The following is a 19486-nucleotide window of genomic DNA, read 5'->3' as shown; positions in this document are numbered from 1 at the left end:
ATAATTCGAATAATCGAATAATTGCATATCTTCTGTTTCGATGACATAAATCTTGGACGAACGTTATATAGAGATTTTATACCAATTGCAAGACACAAATAAACAGAAATGCCTTATTAAATAAGGTTTGTTTTAGTATGTAATTGCTTAATAAAGATAGTGTTTGAAGTTAGCCATGTCACTTTAAGTATAGGCTTTGTCTTCTACCATGTGTATACCCTGCCCCCTCCTCATAGATCACCCCATGATGTTGTCCGTCTAATTAGGGCTAATTCATGTACATGTGTATAACACCAAGGCCAAGAGTATTATATGGGTGTGAATGTAATCAATGAATACAATTCCAGCGGTCGACTAGCCATTGTAGTTTACTGGACCGAATCGGTGTCAAAGTTTAGACATGTCATGAATAGACGAACTACTAGTTTTACAAGCCTACTCTGCATATGAAGGGTTCGGGTTAACATGATGGTCATAGTGTTTGAAGTTAGCCATGTCACTTTAAGTATAGGCTTTGTCTTCTACCATGTGTATACCCTGCCCCTCCTCATAGATCACCCCCATGATGTTGTCCGTCTAATTAGGGCTAATTCATGTACATGTGTATAACACCAAGGCCAAAAGTATTATATGGGTGTGAATGTAATCAATGAATACGGTTCCAGCGGTCGACTAGCCATGATTGTAGTTTATTGGACCGAATCGGCGTCAAAGTTTAGGCAAACTACTAGTTTTACAGGGCTACTCTGCATATAAAGGGTTCGGGTTAACATGACGGTCAGGCTGCATACATCATGGCTTTGCACGCTCACATAGGTCATAGAGCGCCCATGAAAATGTTGTTTGAGAGAGTATTTGTATCTCTTCAAAATTGGATTATGGTATTATGAATATTCAGGAAAGAAATCTGTCATTGTATTTTGGAATTAGTTACGTTTTGGGGACTGTATTCGTGAAAATGTTGGCTTGATACTCGTTGGAAATGTCGGGACACTGACATTGAAAATTAGCCATTTATACAAAATTGTCTGTCTTACCTTTCAGGTACGACTTTCTGTAACCCAATGTAGGACACAGCAGCCACAGTTACCGCGCCAGCAGTCAACAGCAACTTTTTCTTCATTTCCCTGTTGTAGTATTATGTATTAAAACAAAAGAATGTCGACAGAGACGAATGTGGTATGACATAAAATTATGACGGTTGAAGTTCGTATGGTTACAAAATTAAAATTATGGGTACCAGGAGGACCTAGGAGGAGAAAACTCCGAATAGAGCTCCCTAGGTGACTATAAAAACAATACATGTGTACTAAAGGTTTCGGTAATATTATTCTTTCAAGATGAATGTTAGTCACTTGCTCTTCACTTTTGCAGTTTATAAAATAAATACCTACACAAGACATAATAAAATACGTTATCCTTTGTTATCATCAACAAAGATACCATTTAAATCATGTCCAATTTGAAGTAAGGATTGTTAAGAATTAATAGAACCTCATCAATATGTGCACCAGGTAATATGAAATTTGAAGCATGCAATAAGATGTCGCCAAATTGCCAAAATATCAGTCATCAATCATATCATCATCATCTAGCGATATCGGACAAAAACGATGAAAAGTGATAAAAGAAATACATGGACGATTTTCTATGCTAGTGCCAGTATTGACGAAATGGCATCTATATATTTATTTTTGAAAGTAACGTGTCCAGAAAAAAGTTACATTTCTGCATTCACCATCATATTATAATCTTATATTATTGTCTTTCTGTTTGTATAATTACCATTTGTATCACTTGACTTGACCATCACTGTCAAATATCAAAATCGAACAATTTGAAGTACGTACATCGACCCGGGTGTCTTACTCGTAACTGTAAAACAATAATAATTAAATAAATATTATATAATAATAATAATTTTGATAAGGGTAGCTTAAATAAGTGTTACTAGACTAAAGTAAATGAAAGACTTTTTTCCATTGATGCCATCACTAGATTACTAATCATACAAAATAATAAGTCAAATGAAATTCAAATAATGAATGGGTAGCTATAGTATTGCGAAAAATTTATATAGTTAGTATACGTTAATGATTGGTTTATCAGTTTACTTGCAATTGATGGCTAAGTATGCTTCAATAAGTAGCATACTACATGTATAGGCACCTTCAAAACATGTCGCAATACTGTGGAAATAACTACGTCCCAAAACGTAGAATACAGCTTTCATCTAAATGCCAGATCAAGCTGATATAGCTTGAGATGTTTTGGAAAATCAATGGCAGTTTGCACCATGGGTTAAATGTTGACAAGTCCTGAAGACATGTTAACGTTCCCAAAACAGACAGTACAAAATAAGGTACAAGTTTCTGTGTAGTAAATCTTTGTAAATCTCTACTTTACCGTAACATTTGAACCAACTCTTTCATTTTTGCCCTTTATATACAATGCGAATTCTCGCCATTTTGAAAAGTCTTTCAAATTCCAGGCCAGCGTTTAGTAATTTTTAAAATTAAATCGAACTTTATTCCACTAGAAAGTGAAGACATGCACAATACAATCGGCAAAACCAACAAAAAATGAGAACATATAATTCTGGTGAGGACCAGGGCATTATAATATTGCCTGGGAATTGGTCAAACTTCCTGTAACAGATCTACAAATAACACATATTTTGATTGAAGGCAATGTCCATTTGTAGCACCTTTTATTGTTTACATTCGACACATTCCCACAAACTCGTCAGTCACAAAGTCGCTTTTGTTACGACATATTAAAACATTTCAATATATAGTTATGTCAGTGTTTACATTTCAAATGAATCAAGAAAGGTAATGCACACTACTCTTAAGAACAAAGTATGAACTGTTCACGAAATAAACTGTTCAACGAAATATCTAAATCGACTACTCCATACAAATGTAATTAAATTTTATTTAGAATTTTAAGATTGTTCTGTGTTTCTTTGTTGCCAGCAGCATCATATTCCTTCATTTTCCCTTCCATAAAGTTGGATCCGAATCTGGAAAATGCAAGAAACCTTTCAACTTTTGATCACCCATGATGCATTGCTCCCAGTCCGGCCAGAACCGTTCCTTCATCCTATAGCAATAGTCTTCAAGGTTCTTATATTTACCTAAAAGAAATACTACAAACGTTATAATTATTGTGTTTTTTAAATGCTATTTTAGGGAACCTTCATTGATTAGAAGGGGAGGGGGAGCGGGAGAATCAAACATGGATGTTGGTGTAAAATGTGAAGCTCCCCCACTCAGTTATGCTAAAAAGTGGTCCTCCCCAACTTTCTTATTCTAAAACATGACCCTCCCCCTTTAAAAGTTAAATGCTGTCAGATATGTAAATCGACACGAGTCCCAGAATCAATAGTAAGGACTTAATCCCACCGCTGCCACCATCTTGAAAGTGTTAAAGGCATTGATTATTTCTTACTACTACCACCATGAGGTTGAGTGAGAAGGCACTGAATTAATAACCACCTGTATTTAGATCTCATTGGATGAACTGAAGGCCACACTTCAACTTCCAATGATTATATTGTCAAACTCCTGACATTGAACAAGGTCAACATCTCCCCAACATTGTCCCAAGTGTCTTGCCCAACTGTTCTCGTTTTACAACTGTGAGACCTACTCCTCTCCTCACACCATAACTAACAATTAATTCATTACATGGTTCTCAGCAGCAATTTGCTTGATATAGATTGATATCATGGTATCAAACCCTAACCCGAATGGCAGCAATAGGATTTGGAACTGATTGTAGCAATAAGATGACAAAAAACGGAAATAATACATGTAATATTAGACAATAGAATTAGGCAAAGTAGTATGTGACCCTCTCCTAATTTGCATTTTCTAAAATATGGCCCTCCCCTGAGACCTGATTTTTTAAAATTTGACCCCTAATTCCCCCCGACCCTCCAAGATTAAATGTAGATAACCCGTGGTAGCAACGAGGTAATTTATGAAAATCAAATTATATACTCCTTTCAAACACAGACACTCCAACCACAGAGGGCTTATATTTCAATCAACAAAAAATTTCAGATCTCAATATACTGAAATTATTAAACACTGGTCGGGTATCATGAATAAAGGTTGTTCACAAATTTGTTCATTTTACATTGTCTATGAACAGAAACAAGAAATAGTGACGTTTTAGTTCAAGTTTCTTCAAATGTTAGCAATTATGGGTCGGTTGGTCGATTTAAAAAAAAAGATCATCTTCATGTTCCCCCGTGTCTCCTTATCCTCCTCTCTATCTTCTTTTTATTGGTTACCTGTAACAAGCCCTTTCTCAGCTTCTCTACACAATTGACATGTTCTCAGCCCCTCCCCGCATTAATAATTTCCGTCACGAAAGAAATGCTCTGTTCGTAAACAAGTGTTATCGCCCCCACCATAACTTTAGATGACGTCTACAGTTCTGACACTTGCTTATTCTTGCCAGAGAGGGCATATTTTCGCAAAATATTAAGGGCGAAAAAACCCCAATATTTTGTTGTCAGAGCTGAAAATTTGAGTCGGTCGGGTAATGAGAAATGGAAAAAATAGGGTCACCTTTGCGAGTTGTCGACATTTTGCCCATGGCATAAGCACACACTGATCTTGTTCGTTTACCTTTTAGGAGTACACCTTGAGGAGAATTAGGAATCAACCACAAAGCCAATGAAAGTTGTCCAAATATGGCACAGTCCTCTTCACAGGGTTCGTCACCAAACATGAACTTTTTGTCACCTGAAATAGAAATAATATAAACATTGACAGAATATTATTATTTGCATGCCCTGTATTTTATGTAATTTGTAACAAAGAACGTTTTTGGAGACAAAAAACACATCTAGCTACCTAAGTGAACTTTTAAATGTGGTCTGTTTGGGTAGTAAGTTATCAAAATACAATTACTCAAGATATATATAGGTATATACAGTTGGGAAGAGAGTCCTGTCCATTGTTGAACTATATATGCAAGTGTATGCCTATATACATGACCGATCATCCATCAACACAATCAAAAGTTCTGTCTGTCTGTCTGTCTGTCTGTCTGTCTGTCTGTCTGTCTGTCCGTCCGTCCGTCCGTCCGTCCGTCCGTCCGTCCGTCCGTCTGTCTGTCTACTTGCCTGCCTGCCTGTCTGCCTGTCTGTCTGTCTGTCTGTCTGTCTGTATATGTCTGTCCCATTCATTTTTCTCTCTTTCTTATTCATTGAAATTTCATTCATCGTTGCAATCTGCCTTTCCTTGCTCACTTTTGACATATGAACTTCTCACACAACTCACCTAGAAACACTGAGAACGCCCCCATGTCTTGATCAGCTATGCTATATATCTCTTCCTCACTATGACGACCCATTCCTTGACCGTACATCATTTTTCTAAGACTACGTCTTAAATACCCTACCACCAACGAATCCAAAATCGGATGTTCAGGCACAAATGATGGCGAAACTGCACGTTTGTCAAGCCATTTAGCATGCACAATTGTCCTACCGGCAAAATATGATAATTGCCAAGCGTTGGTATGATGTGAGTAATAACCACACAGTGAGTAACTCTATAAAGGCATAACAAATTGTGTGGTTCCGATAACATTCAATTCTAAAATAGGTGGGGTAGGTAGATTTTTGATTTGATTGTAAGTAAAGTATGTGTTCAAGAAGCAAGCGGAATGGGAGATAAAGCGTGTGTGCAGTTACTGCCCATTTCAATTCTCTGGCTCTGTTTAATACAATCACGCAGTAACCAATTAGAAACAGTTCATGCTACATTTCAGTTTCTTGCGATATTTGTCTAAATGAAACGAACTGATGACATGCCATCATGCATACATCAGTTGCAGACATCAAAACATTTATACTTTAGAATACTTTGCATTCAATGCACATTTTTTAGCACAAATTTTACCCATTACGCCATGGAACAACAGTTTGGCACAGAGCACTGTTACTTTTGCCTGTAATAACATACTGTAATTTATCCATCATGAAGTGTGTTAGCGCTGTATGCCTATCAGATGCAGCAAATTGTTACATCTGTGAAACAACACAAGTGTATTCTCGAGATGCTTACCAATAGAAATTTTCGTCCATCATTTTCTGAAAGGCCCTAGCTGTAGCTCTTTCTGAAGGACTTAAATGTTTATTGAGATCCACTTTGAACTTTTCATTGAGAAACTCAATAATGAAACTGGAATCAGAGATGGTTTCTCCATTGAACTCAATCCAGGGAATCTTGGTTTTCGGTGACGGTTTCGTAGTAGGTACTTGCTGAAACGAAAAATCATAGTTTTCACAAAATGAAAAGCTGGTGTGTGTTTGTGAAACTATCTATAACGATGAACTGCATTGGTGAAACTGTCTATAACGGTACCCCTTCCCTAAAATCGAAGTGAAAAATTATTAATATCTTAAGTTGTCTTTGTCAAAACATGAATGGATCCTCGTAGTAAGGGGTCAATGGACGTATACCAGAAACTTAGTACCGCTCATATTAGTTTTAAGATGTGTTGTATGTCCGTAATACCTGTTGAAAATGCGTATTGGGTTTTTGGGCGTAGGATGTTGACTTAAGTTTTTTGTCAATTAAATACGCTGGTCATTCCATGTGGATGTGCTAAGAGTTCTTTGTTGTTTTGAGATGTTGGACATCGAAGCTCCAATAAGTTTGTTTTGAGTCCTCATGTTTTCTCGTACAGCAGTTTATGTATCTAGCCATGGCAAAGAATTTGAGATTTAACACATTCATTTCAGCAATTTTAGGGACACAGCATTGACTCGTTAGGACGTACATGTGAGTAAGCTATAACATCAGGATGATCTCTCTCTCTCTCTCTCTCTCTCTCTCTCTCTCTCTCTCTCTCTCTCTCTCTCTCTCTCTCTCTCTCTCTCTCTCTCTCTCTATGAAAACATAGAAAAACAAACAAAACGAAACAAAACAACAACAACAACGACAACAAATAATAATATTAGGAATAATAATATATATGGCTTGTGTATGTACTTTTGACACAATTTTATCTAATCAAAAATTGGTAGAATGGCAAAGTGTGTTGTCGGCATTAATTTACTATTACCCAATTCTGAACAATACCTGTCTACTGCCATAATGAGGCACACAAGTTCACACAACACTATCAACTTACCACATAAGGGATGTTGGCGAATCTCAGATAGGTTTCCAATTTCATTGGGAAGGGTGAAATACTCGGCATGTCTCTACTTCGAGAAGGCTGATGAAGTATCACCGTGTCTTTGGGAAAGTCAGTCTTCTTGCTGGGATTAAGAACATATCACTATGTTTCATAAACGATTGTTTTTAGAGATGGATGCTGATATAAACAACATGAAATTAACAACATGAAATTAACCGAAGGGTAATTAAGGCACACACACACACACACACACACAAATGTAATCTATTCACATCGAAACATTGCTGAGGACTTGCTTCTTGTATTCAAAAGTAGACCAAGTGAAAGTGTATCAAAAGTGTTCAAAACTCAGGACCACTCAGACGATTTGACCCCTGTTTTTGGCTTGTTGTAGAGTTTGTGCTTGTAAGTTTTGTCCCACAGGGTACATATGTGCCTATTACCCACCAAAGTACCGCCCCGGGTGCTGATATAAAAGGTGCCGACCTTTTTAAGCGTGTCATATGCAGATACGAACTATTGCATATCTTTGAACTTTAAATGAATTGTGTATCTAACCTTCCAAGTACGTCTTTCTGTAATCCAATGTACGATGCAGTAGCCACAGTTACCGCTCCAGCAGTCCACAACAGTTTTCTGTTCATTTCCACTCTGTGGTCGTACGTATTGCAGCAGCAGATGACGAATGTCGACGGCTAGGAGTATGCTATAACGTAAATGCATGACAATTAAGTTTAAACAAGTTAAACATTATAGGTATGGTATCTGAAGTGGAGTCTCGGTAAAATCGATCAGATTTGGTTAGCATGCATGGCTGACTTCAGGGGGAACGCCTATAGAAAGGTATAAAGATATGTGCCGCCCAAATGGGTCGCTTTTCTACAAATAATTCCCTAGACACAGGTCGACTCTTCATCTGAAAAATCCCTAAATCTTTGCGTCGATGTTATAGGATATGGCTTCATACTTTAGAATTTCATTCACAGCACTAGCGCATTTAGTCACATTGACCGGACTTTTGTAACTGGAAATATATACCTAACAATGGGTCTATTTTTGGATTACCCCACCCATATACAACACCTACCGAAGTGACGTCTTTTTCTGGTTTCCCGTTTTTATATAGACGTTAACTCATCGATGGGAAAGGTAATTCCACTGTATTTCTTCCGCTGTACGTCTGGATTTTGTTGGTATTTTTTGCACTCAAAATAAAACTGGACACGTACACCCTGACGAAGTACGTATATTGAGTTTGAGCTTGGGGTAACGGTTCTTGATACATGTACAAGGTCGTAATATAACCCTTGAACCGGAAGTAACAATAATCAATGTTGTACCCTATTCCGTAAGCGTCCTAATGAGGACGTTGCAACACCACATGCAAACAAACAAACAAATTAACAAACAAATTACAATTTGACTATATATGGCTTTAATGGCTGTAACTGGACCTTTCTTTTCCTCAATGCCCGAGTATATCATTTCATTTGAAAGCTTTGATTACTTCTAAAAGTGTCCATGGCTGCTAAAGTTCTAGCGTTAGTTATTGTGGGTTTTATTTTGAGTGCAAAACACTGTTCAGTAAACGTACAGTATTTCATAACGCTTATCCATTTTCAAATTCATGAATGGCAAAGAAATGGTGTCTATTAGCTACATCAATAATTGGAACCACCCCCTTAGAGTGTCACACCAATGGGGGTCAAGGGTCAAGCTATACAACCGATTTTTGTGTTCTCCAAGCCTTGTCTCAAAAAATGATGTCGAAGGTAATTCAGTGACGGGGGTGGGGGGGGGGGTGGTTGGTGGGATGTGTTCCATTGAACGATTGTTCTGCTGAAAGACGAGTTATTGAATATTTCAGTTTTTGCTTGATTGGGGAAAGACGTTTATTATCTGCTGCAATGACATACTAGTCACCTTTCCTGATTTTGTGTGGCTTGTTTAGTCTGGTTTTCTCCCTGTTTGCATCATAGGCCTCCCAAGACTTTGGACTTAATGTTAACATTTATATTTTTGACTATCTTTGGTGCTTCAACTTAAAGGAATTAAATTATAACCTTGTTTAAATGTCATAAAATATATTTGTCTTGATTCACCAGAATGTATCATACATATTAAAATTGGATTCATCTTAATTTTCCAAATATTGTACATGTTATTCGGAGTTGGTGTCGTAAATATTGTAAACATTCATTTCACATTTTTCCATATAAAATATACCATTTTAAATAAAATCATATTGTGAAGGATGAACCAACTATTGCACATTTACATTTTCAAAAACTTTTGACCTCTGATTTAAAGAAAAATAGTATATTGTTCATTAATTCCAACTGAAAAAGCACATTCTCTTTCTAGTGCATAAAATATAGACAACATTAATTGTGACAAAAGGAACAAAAAATATATAACAAAAAAAAAATAAAAAAATAAAATCCCTAAAAATCAAAAGAAAGATGTAATAATGATATTAGAAAACATGTACGGCTTGTTTCATACAAAATGGTCAAAGTACGTTTGATATCACTGTATGTCTTGGCAATCATTATTCAGTAGTTTAATTTTTTTCGTCAATATTCTACACAGTACATATACACACAACACACAGTTTTTTTTTTTTTAGATCAAAAGAATCCTCATTTCATAGCATTTATATTTGAACTGTGTACTACTAAGGCATTGGTTCATACAGGCTTGTTTTCCCAATGTAACCGTCACTTGCTGTTATTAACTCTAAAATCCAAAGGTATGAATACGGTTTCCACAGTCATCTCGGAAATCAATATTAAACTCTTACAGTTTTGATTTCCCAGTATGCAACATGGGTTTCAAGTACTTGTACGATTCATGTACCTAAGAGTGATAAACAAAAAAAGGTACAGTGAGGTTATATATCAACGCATACACAAGGATGGAAATGCGTCATTATGGAACGTTTTTAGCAGAATGATTTCTAAATCTGTTGGATGAAAAGATTGCAACAAAACAAAAAGGAGTCACACAAAACATACAGCGCTAAGATATGAACCATGTTGAAGTATTCGTCAATACGCCATTCCTTGCTTAAATCCCAGACAGGGAAACGTATTTTCTCTGTTTGTTAAACCTATAATTTTATACCAATAAAATTGCGAATCAGCATCTTTTTGTGTTAGAGTATATTGTAGGAAATAATATACAAAACGATAAAGGTCAATGCACACATTGTTGTTCCTTACCTCTTGTTTGTTAAGTGGTGAGTCCTTTGCCCATTTGTACATATTTTCATAGACATTACCATCATATCTCCCTAAAATGGAATCCAAGATTCCATCTGGGAAATCAAAAGCATCAACCAAACCTACTGCATTTGGACGAATTGTTGCCAGAAGAGATGTAATCTGATTTGTTACCATGGTAATATCCTCGCCTGATAAATAGCCATCCTAGAAAAATAAAATGTCAAAGGAGTTAATTAACTATTGCCATCAACACTAAGCATGAAGATCAGGATGCCTACTATGTTAGTAACAAAGCACAGTAAATATTTAATCAGTCTTATTTTCCATGTCTTCATGTTAACATTACACAGTCATTAAGTATTTGAATATTTTTTAAATCTGGAATTGATAAAGTAGGCCATATCTTAGTGTTACTTTCATATCCAACAGTTTTAAATAAAACAACTTTCCTACTAGCATTCAGAACTGCACTTGAACTGTTAACCACATCAAAATATAGCAATATATACTTGCAATAAGTAGCTGATGTCGTGGTCTGACGTTCTAAAACTTCTACAGTTGATACTTTTCATGATGTTGTTTCTATATGCCATAAACTGGTTACCCAGAGTGCGGTCAAAAACAATCTTCACCTGGGATGCCATTGCCCCCAATTAATATCCTAAAGCTGTTGCCGAACAACACCCCTAATAGCAAAACTATGCAATATGTGTCTTACCGATAATCGTAATATAGCACGAACGAAATGTAGATATCATTTAGGCCCATATAATGACAATAAAGCGAATTCACAAAGCACCTGTTCCCCGGGCTCCAGGCGCAGAAACTGAGCTACTAACAAAATGAGAGGATACAGAGAAACAGTATGACCTTGAGAACCTACCTGTAGGAATTCTCCAGAATTTTCATAGATACCATGTAAGGCATTCAATTGGCACAAAGAGGTCAAAACAGACCTGACTGAATTTGGCATCTCTGTTTGACGTAATATATCTATGGAAGCCTTGACTACAAAACATTGAATATGAGCCTGTTGACGAATATCACAAACAAATATATTATTAAAGACTAGTATATCATATATATATTGTGTATCTGTAAATTCTAACTTCAATATACATTTGTTGACATAGTAATACTGATCAAGGTGACTTCCTTACTAAGCAGACAGACCACCAATGTAGAGTACAAAATAGAAAATGGGAGACACAGGTGAAGAAATGATATGAAGGTGGTCTTAAACAAATTTATAAAACCAGTATTAATAATTATTTAAATTGACATGAGATCATAGCATTTACGTTTCACAAGGCTCGCACTTCAAATTATGTTTGAATGTCCTGTATACTCCTATATGACCCCTTTTTCATATTTTATTGTAGTTTATATGCTTGCGCCCTCACAGTGAGTAGCTTGGCCTGACTTTATTAGAAACTGTTACATTGGTGTTAGGTACCTACATTGGCAGCTGCCAGAAGCTCGATGTGACATTTATTCCAAGCAAGATGTTGAGGCTTGTCTTGAGACATCTCAGAATGTAGCTTTCTTGCTGCTTCAATGACGAGTCTTTGATATGAATGATTAGATAAAGAACAAGTACAATAAATGTATCACTTTCTTCCTAAACGAGGTATTACACAAGCAAGGTAGACAGAGAAAGAGAGCAAGGCCACACCGTGTTTAGAACAATATTCTCATGAGAAATACAAACCAAAATTATCCCCGTAAACAAAAATTCAGATTAGAAAACATTTATACATAATTTATCATTTTGCATACATCAGTGTTAAGAGTGTCAATAATTTATGTAAAACTGTGCAAAAATAATTTTGGATAATGGAAAGAACACCGTGTATCCTAACTTAACATCAACACGTACTCTACTTTCTGATGTATATGGGTTACAACTAGCTAAAATCAACTTTGCATCAACATTATAGGAAACATATGAGTGAGATACTAGTTTAGAAGTGTTTCAACTGCTATAATGTAAAAACACGATATATATATATATATATATATATATATATATATATATATATATATATATATATATATATATATATAGATCGTATAGGTGAGAAAGTTATGACGTCATGGTGCCTCTGATTATTACATTTTGATAGACAGATTATATAAGACTGCATATCTTTCGAATATATAACAACAGAACGGATGTCAAACAGCACAGTAATGTAATTGTTTTAACTGTGTATTATTCTATAAGAAAATAAACATTCATTACTTGTTTTGAAGCACTGTGTTTTACCATTACCCACCTTTTAGCACGGTGTTCATAGGCCTGGACTAACAGTTGTAGGTTTAGTACATCAGATTCAATTTTAATATCTGACTTTCCTTGTACAGCGTGAGAGAGGTACTCCACCTGTCCAGACAGGATATCACCTGACATAGCATTTCCAGCACATTTCATCAAATATCTTGGGGGAAAAAACCAACAGTTACTTTTGGTTATAGTATCTACTACAAAGAAGGTAAATTGAACAGTAAAAAAATGGGCAAGTAGATTTTTGTTACGATGGCCAGTTGGCATATTATTTTTAGTACTGTCATGCTGACTAAAATCAGGTGAAGATCTGAATAACCTTTGGTGTCTTTTGTGGCAATCGCGCGAAACTTACGTGATGTAAAATAATGAAAAGACTTTCCAGAAACCAACGTTTATGAACAAGCTTTTATATCCTGGTATGGTGTTCCACTACTATCCTTCTAGTGATGTACTCTAGTATGATAGTAGTGTGCAAGGGGCAACATCAACTGTAACAATGTAACAGTTGTAACAGGTACACTTAGTTCTCCTGAGATTCATATTGAAATTGAAAATATTTAACCGTCTTGCGAAATGTAACTACCGGAGAATTTGAGTGTCTTACCCTTACCTTGCTGTCTGTAACAGCATAACAGTATTTTCTCCTTCTGCAGTCTGAAAGTGGGTATACATAGTGTATATATCTGGTAATCCACTGGCATGAGAATAACCATGTCCACCACAGGATAGACGACAAACTTCAATACCACGACTCATAGCACTGGTTACAAAGGCTTTCAACCCAGCTGTTAAAGCATGCATCTGAGAAAATGTAATGAAACAATGTTTGAATCATTTATATTGATTTAGATAAATGGGATTAATTCACATGACACGACTATCTTATTTACTTTTATTCAAAATCTCGGTTCGCACTATGAAGAAATTTGTTCAATTCTTAAAATGCTTACATATTATAAGATACTTGGATAAAGTTAATTTGTTTTTAATAATTCACTTACATCCTGCAAGCTACTGTAGTCTCCTTTCTCAAGATCATTCATTAGAGCTGAGTACATCTTAAGAGTTTTCTGCACCACAAGGTATAAAACATATGCTGTGGCAAGTTGCGGAAATAACTTCAATTGCTGAGACTGATAGTCAAGAATCTGTGCTTCCTGACTAGAAAAATATATAACACACCTGTTATAGGAAAAGTCCAGTCTGACCTATTTTTGTCTTGATTAATGATATCAACTTAAATGTGACTTTGAGAGAAACATAACACCTCGACATCGTACTAAAATTTGACATCTTGAAAAGAAGAAGTCATTATGGGAATTTAATGACTGCATTTTATACAAAATTAAAATTTATTTCAATATAAATAACTTACACTCAGATAAATGCTTTGATTTAACTTTATCATCATTTGAATAAAAAACAGTCAGAAGAACATTGCTTCTTTTGACATAATAATTGTACATTTTCAACTAGACCAATTTATGTACAAGTCCTACTACATATATAGACAATGTTATTACCCAGCTATCATTTCACTTTGTCTTCTGACAGCGCTGTATCTAATAGCAACAGTACAAGCCATAGCCAGTCCTTCAGCACAAGCACCAATGTATACTGCTCTGACATACATCATACTTCCATAGGCAAGCTTGTCTCTGGGTGGCTTGACATATGTACCATCTGGTAACACCTACAGGTATGGAGAAAGAAAATACTTTGTTGTAATTTCAAGTGCATATCTGCTATTGCAATGTACTTGTCACCCAGCTCTGACTCTAAGTATTCTATCATACAAAAAAATCATTGTCAATGTTTTGTATAAATCATGTTTAAATTGAGGTTTGGATAATTTTCCTGGCTTTCCTATCTTTAGACGTGCTCTTTATCTTGCTTCTTATAATGCATAATTGTAAATTAATTTGTCCATATGTCTTGTGGTTTAGGTGAGAAATTGTTGCATCGAAGTCAATAAAATTGTCATTCATGACAAACCTCTCCAAGGACTCACTTTTGGATATAGTTTACTATCGCTACAAGCATCAAGCACTGTATTTCATTATTACAAGTAGTGGTTTGAATCTAATTCATCACATGTGCATTGACATGTACTATTTGTTTGGGTCTCTAGATATTGTGTCCTCACGATATGTTTAGTTCAAGAAATGGATACCATCATACATGCTCTTACCTGTGCATATTTCATCAGCATATTCTCTCTTGGAATATGTACATGATCAAGTCTCAAGAAACCGTTATCATTGCTATTAAATCCAAACTTTGGTCCAATATCACCAATTGTGACCCCTGAGGAACATACACAAAGGTTGGCTTTGAGATTTAAACAAATACCTTTTTAGAAAAAAGTCTTTGGAGATATTAGATTTTCAGGTAAATTGATTCTCATTGCTCAATCTGAATTTTGTAAGAATGAATACATTTAAACTATAATGTAGTAAAGACCATTTACTCTTTCCTTAATTCCTTCACGTTTTTCACGTAATGCTTTTGATAACAATGTACGCAAAATCAGTACATTGAAATAAACCGAAACATTCGTCATTCCGAGTACCAACTCTCAACATTGAACTCTAAAGAATGGATAAGAATGTGAATGTTATTTAAGTGGCATAATAATTCTATGATTTACGTTACTATATTATGTGGGTGACACAATGAAGAGACGCGACGTCATTAAGCTTATGTGATTCAATGATAAATCTCTATACGTTACCTTTTACTGGTTGATGAGTTTCCAAACTTCTTAGTTGGACTAGGAATGGATGAACACCGTAACACTTCCCCTTGGTGTACAATTGAGCCATGAGCACACCATAGTTTACAGTCTTTCCCACTTGAAAAAAGAAAGAAAGAAAAAGAAAGAAAGAAACAATTATTATAAAACATCATAATGGATGAGGATTGGATGTTTAATTTCTTTGGCAATCTGTTTGTCTTACAATTGCAAAGAGTATGTATTGATGTATAGTATTAATTTTGGGGCATGTAGAAAACAATGCTGCTATACCTGATATCAGCAGAATTTGGCAATTAACTTTGCATTTAAGGTAGAACGTGTTTTGGACAATGTTCGCTTAACTTACACATTCCAGGCCACCATTTTGTTGACGTCAGAGTAGGAGAATGAAGTATGAACTCTTCAGTGTTGGGATTATAGGTTGCCATGGTTTCCAGGCCTCGGACAAACGTACCTAATAGACAAAAAGAAAGAAATGGCATTCAACCACTTTTATCTATACTTATTTGAATTATCATATAAATGTAGCAAATTACTTGAAATAAGAATATTCAGTGAGTTTGTCTTCCTGGGGAGTCGGTAGGCCAAATGGATCATAGTTCCCCAAAACAAATGTGATAGAAATATACGTAAATCGTTTTGTAAATTTGCACAAATACCTTAAGTATTACGTCAGACTTTGGGTCAATTCAAAATATCATTTTCTTTCAACACCAAACCCCAGATGCCTCTTTAAGAATGTGAAGTGCATGATGTATTTAAACGACATATATCACTAAATGATAACAACCCAGTGCTTTGGGTAGCTGAACAAATTGAGAGTACGTCTTTTCTGGCATGTTTTTGACACTGATGACAAACTAGTCATCAGGAAATGGCACGTAAATAGATACAATAGGTGAAATCAATTTATTATCAAATACCCCCTTCAATCTTTAACCAGGATTCCTAAAGCTTAGCAAAACATGTGATGTGGATAAGAAAACACGTGTCTATTTACTTAAATAGTTGTTCTTGATCTAGCTTGCACGGAATATCAGCTGCTGAAGAGCATACATAGGAGTAATCATAATTATGTAACACATCTATAAGACTGACATACCATGACCCATCTCTGTTTGCACATACGTTCCAATAATCTCGTTTCTTTCTGCCAAAGGCAGCCATTTTCGTTTTTGTTCTTCTGTACCTTGCCCCGTTATTGTTGGTATAAACATCAAGTGGTGTAGTCCAAATGCATTGCCATGTCGGTTACGGATCAGAGAACTGCGTGTGTGTGAGAGAGAGAGAGAGAGAGAGAGAGAGAGAGAGAGAGAGAGAGAGAGAGAGAGAGAGAGAGAGAGAGAGAGAGAGAGAGAGAGAGAGAGAGAGAGAGAGAGAGAGAGAGAGAGAGAGAGAGAGAGAGAGAGAGAGAGAGAGAGAGAGAGACACACACACACACACATATATATTATGATCTGGTGGTGATCAAAATGTTTTTAACTATTTCAATATTAAGCACCTTGCCAATTTTACAATTGCATTATATACTGTCACGTTTGATCAAATCTAAAAGGTATGAAAATACTCAGGTATCTACCACAGCTTGTAAAAAAGTCAATAAAGGACCTTCAAGGTAAGCGACATCATCTGACTTCCATGTATCAACAGGATCATAATTATTATCCTTACTTTCTGAATTGTGTTTTCTCTTCTTCATCTGTGATATTGTATTCTTTGATTTTACTTTCAGTCAGAATACTATTTTTCACAGCCAGTGAATATTGTTCATCTCTGGACAAAAAACTACGGTCTCGGCGATCAAAGTCTGGGTCATTTAGAGCCAATGATTCTAAAACAAAGTAGACGTAAAACGTTAATGTATAATTTTATCACTTGCATATTCATTTTTACTTATATCAATGGCCTTTGTTGATCCTTTTTGCCAAATAAAAATTAGATAAATCGGGCAACCATATTGATCTGTTGATTAAAGATCAGACTGACTTAATATTATAATTTTGCCTTATGCACTGACAATATGATTATAAATGCAACTCTTAAATTTTTAGTGCCGTGCATTAATACCATGAGTAAATCTGGCACCCATAATCTTAGGTTAATTTATACACATTTATGCAAAATTCATGCAAAACTCATGACTGAAGTAGAACGATTAAATAGTATGCTTGTTATGAACATAGCATGATTATCAACCTGGCAGACACATTCTACGCTATAGGCAGACAGTGTGCACTATATATGACCCTGTATATAGGTGACAGCGGCCAGGTCGTTAAATTTATAGTTGTGTTAATGTTGTCGTGAAGGCTCTACGTGCATGTCAGCAATGGCAGTAGTCCGTTCAAATGTTGATACAGGATTAGAACAGATAGCGGCTAACATAATGTTGTGTATAGAATAAATATCACATTACTAATCCATGGAACAAATATGGTGGATTCTAACCCATAGAACATGTTGACTGGACACTCAGCTGATTGTTAATCACGTGCACATTGTCAGATATACCAGTGGCCCGTGGCCTGTTGTTTATAGCTTACTGACATCTATGTCAACCTACCGATGTAACGTCTTCTCCTAGTCCTGTCTTTCCCGCGATTTTTGACGTACGTTAACTCTTCGATAGGAAAGGTTGCTCTGTCCCTTTCCCGTTGTATGTCTGGATTGGTTGGCATACTTAACACTTACACTGGTTGATGGGTGGTGTTATGGAGTACTGTGTGCCAGGTCCAACATGTCCGCTAGCTTACGTGTGACCCTGCGCGTGACCCAATTCGACAAGTATCAGGGGTCACACAAACTTTAGTTGGCACAATAGGCTACTGCATGTTGTTAGCCAATGACCCCAAAAAGGTGACGTTAATTAGATAAATGAAAATATTTTACGAAGCAGAAGAAATTGTGTAAAGCATTCACGCAGTTGCTACCTTAGGGAATCTTAAGGGCACACCAACACATTTCGGGGGGGGGGGGGGGTTGAAGAATTTTCGAAAAAAAAAATTGTCGCAGGTCAAAAGTGAGAAAATAATGCCGAACTCAAGCTAGAAAAAATAGCTTCCAGTGTATGAGCTAAAACTATTTGTTGTACTGTAAGTGTCAAATTCCCAGGTACATGTATATCTTGTGCCGCCGCATGTATTGTTTTATCGATCAGACAACCAACAATATATATTGATTGAACATATTTAAAATACCAATGATTGTAAGCTTTATATCTTTAGTAATCTGAGGTCGATTGTATCCACAAGTAAACACAACAGAAGGTTGAAATCATGATGGCATGAGGTAGTTGATTTTTGAGTGCAGACAAAAATCTATTTGTCTGGCAGTGATTAGATTTATTGTACCAGTACCACATTGTGTACTTCTACACAAATGTTTACCCACATGTGATTCGATATTGTTCAGGGTGTACAATATTACGAGTAAGTCTTTACAGCTAACAACATGGTTTTAAAAACAAACAGACAAAAAAAAGAAGAAAAAAAGAAAAAAAAAAAGGATTCTTGTGGAGAGGCTGCACACATTTATAACCATATAGAGGCGGTTTGACATGACGAGGCACCCCTTGTCTGCTCCCTCGTATTTGGATTCAATAATCAGTGCCTACTTTCAAATTTTACTTGCTACTTTTTAAGTTCGCTGCATTAATATTCATTCTTTCCTGCTACTTTAAGATTGAAATAAGCTACATTCAAAATATCTTATGTCCCCTGTTGTGGGGAAGCTAAATTTCCAGAATGAAGTTTTATTTGTATCTGAAAGTGTAAGTGTGCGTGCGTGTGTGTGTGTGTGTGTGTGTGTGTGTGTGTGTGTGTGTGTCCGTCAACGTAGTAATATCTTTATAATATTTACTTTTCCTATGAGATCACGTACTATAGGCCTATACAAGATCATACAACGTTTATAAGTTGACAAGGTTCTGACAGTTGAAAGCTCCAACCACCAACAATTCTCCTTAACAAGGGCTATAACCAATATATATTAATGGTGAACCGTGTTGTATCCTATAGGTAAATGTATCATTAGGTACACTAT

General features: G+C 35.9%; 1 protein-coding gene and 1 pseudogene across 1 annotated transcript; both read right to left on the bottom strand.

Annotated features, from left to right (window-relative positions):
• Positions 1–2993: 2993 nt before the first annotated feature.
• Positions 2994–8285, bottom strand: LOC144444215 (failed axon connections homolog; annotated as a pseudogene).
• A 1423-nt stretch (positions 8286–9708) lies between these two features.
• LOC144444721 (peroxisomal acyl-coenzyme A oxidase 1-like) lies at positions 9709–18179 on the bottom strand. Its single transcript, XM_078134248.1, has 14 exons — positions 18009–18179; positions 17117–17276; positions 16548–16711; positions 15792–15899; positions 15422–15541; positions 14879–14994; positions 14211–14380; positions 13689–13848; positions 13298–13488; positions 12677–12838; positions 11858–11963; positions 11281–11427; positions 10395–10601; positions 9709–10029 (listed from the first exon to the last, which is right to left on the bottom strand). The coding sequence occupies exons 1-14, from the start codon at positions 18121–18123 to the stop codon at positions 9970–9972; spliced, it is 1986 nt and encodes a 661-aa protein (XP_077990374.1). The 5' UTR covers positions 18124–18179; the 3' UTR covers positions 9709–9969.
• Between the last annotated feature and the right edge of the window lie 1307 nt (positions 18180–19486).

Source organism: Glandiceps talaboti, chromosome 13 (assembly GCF_964340395.1).
Source record: "Glandiceps talaboti chromosome 13, keGlaTala1.1, whole genome shotgun sequence".
Lineage (NCBI taxonomy): Eukaryota > Metazoa > Hemichordata > Enteropneusta > Spengelidae > Glandiceps > Glandiceps talaboti.
The sequence above is the reverse complement of the archived record's forward strand: the minus strand, read 5'-3'. Positions and strand labels throughout refer to the sequence as shown.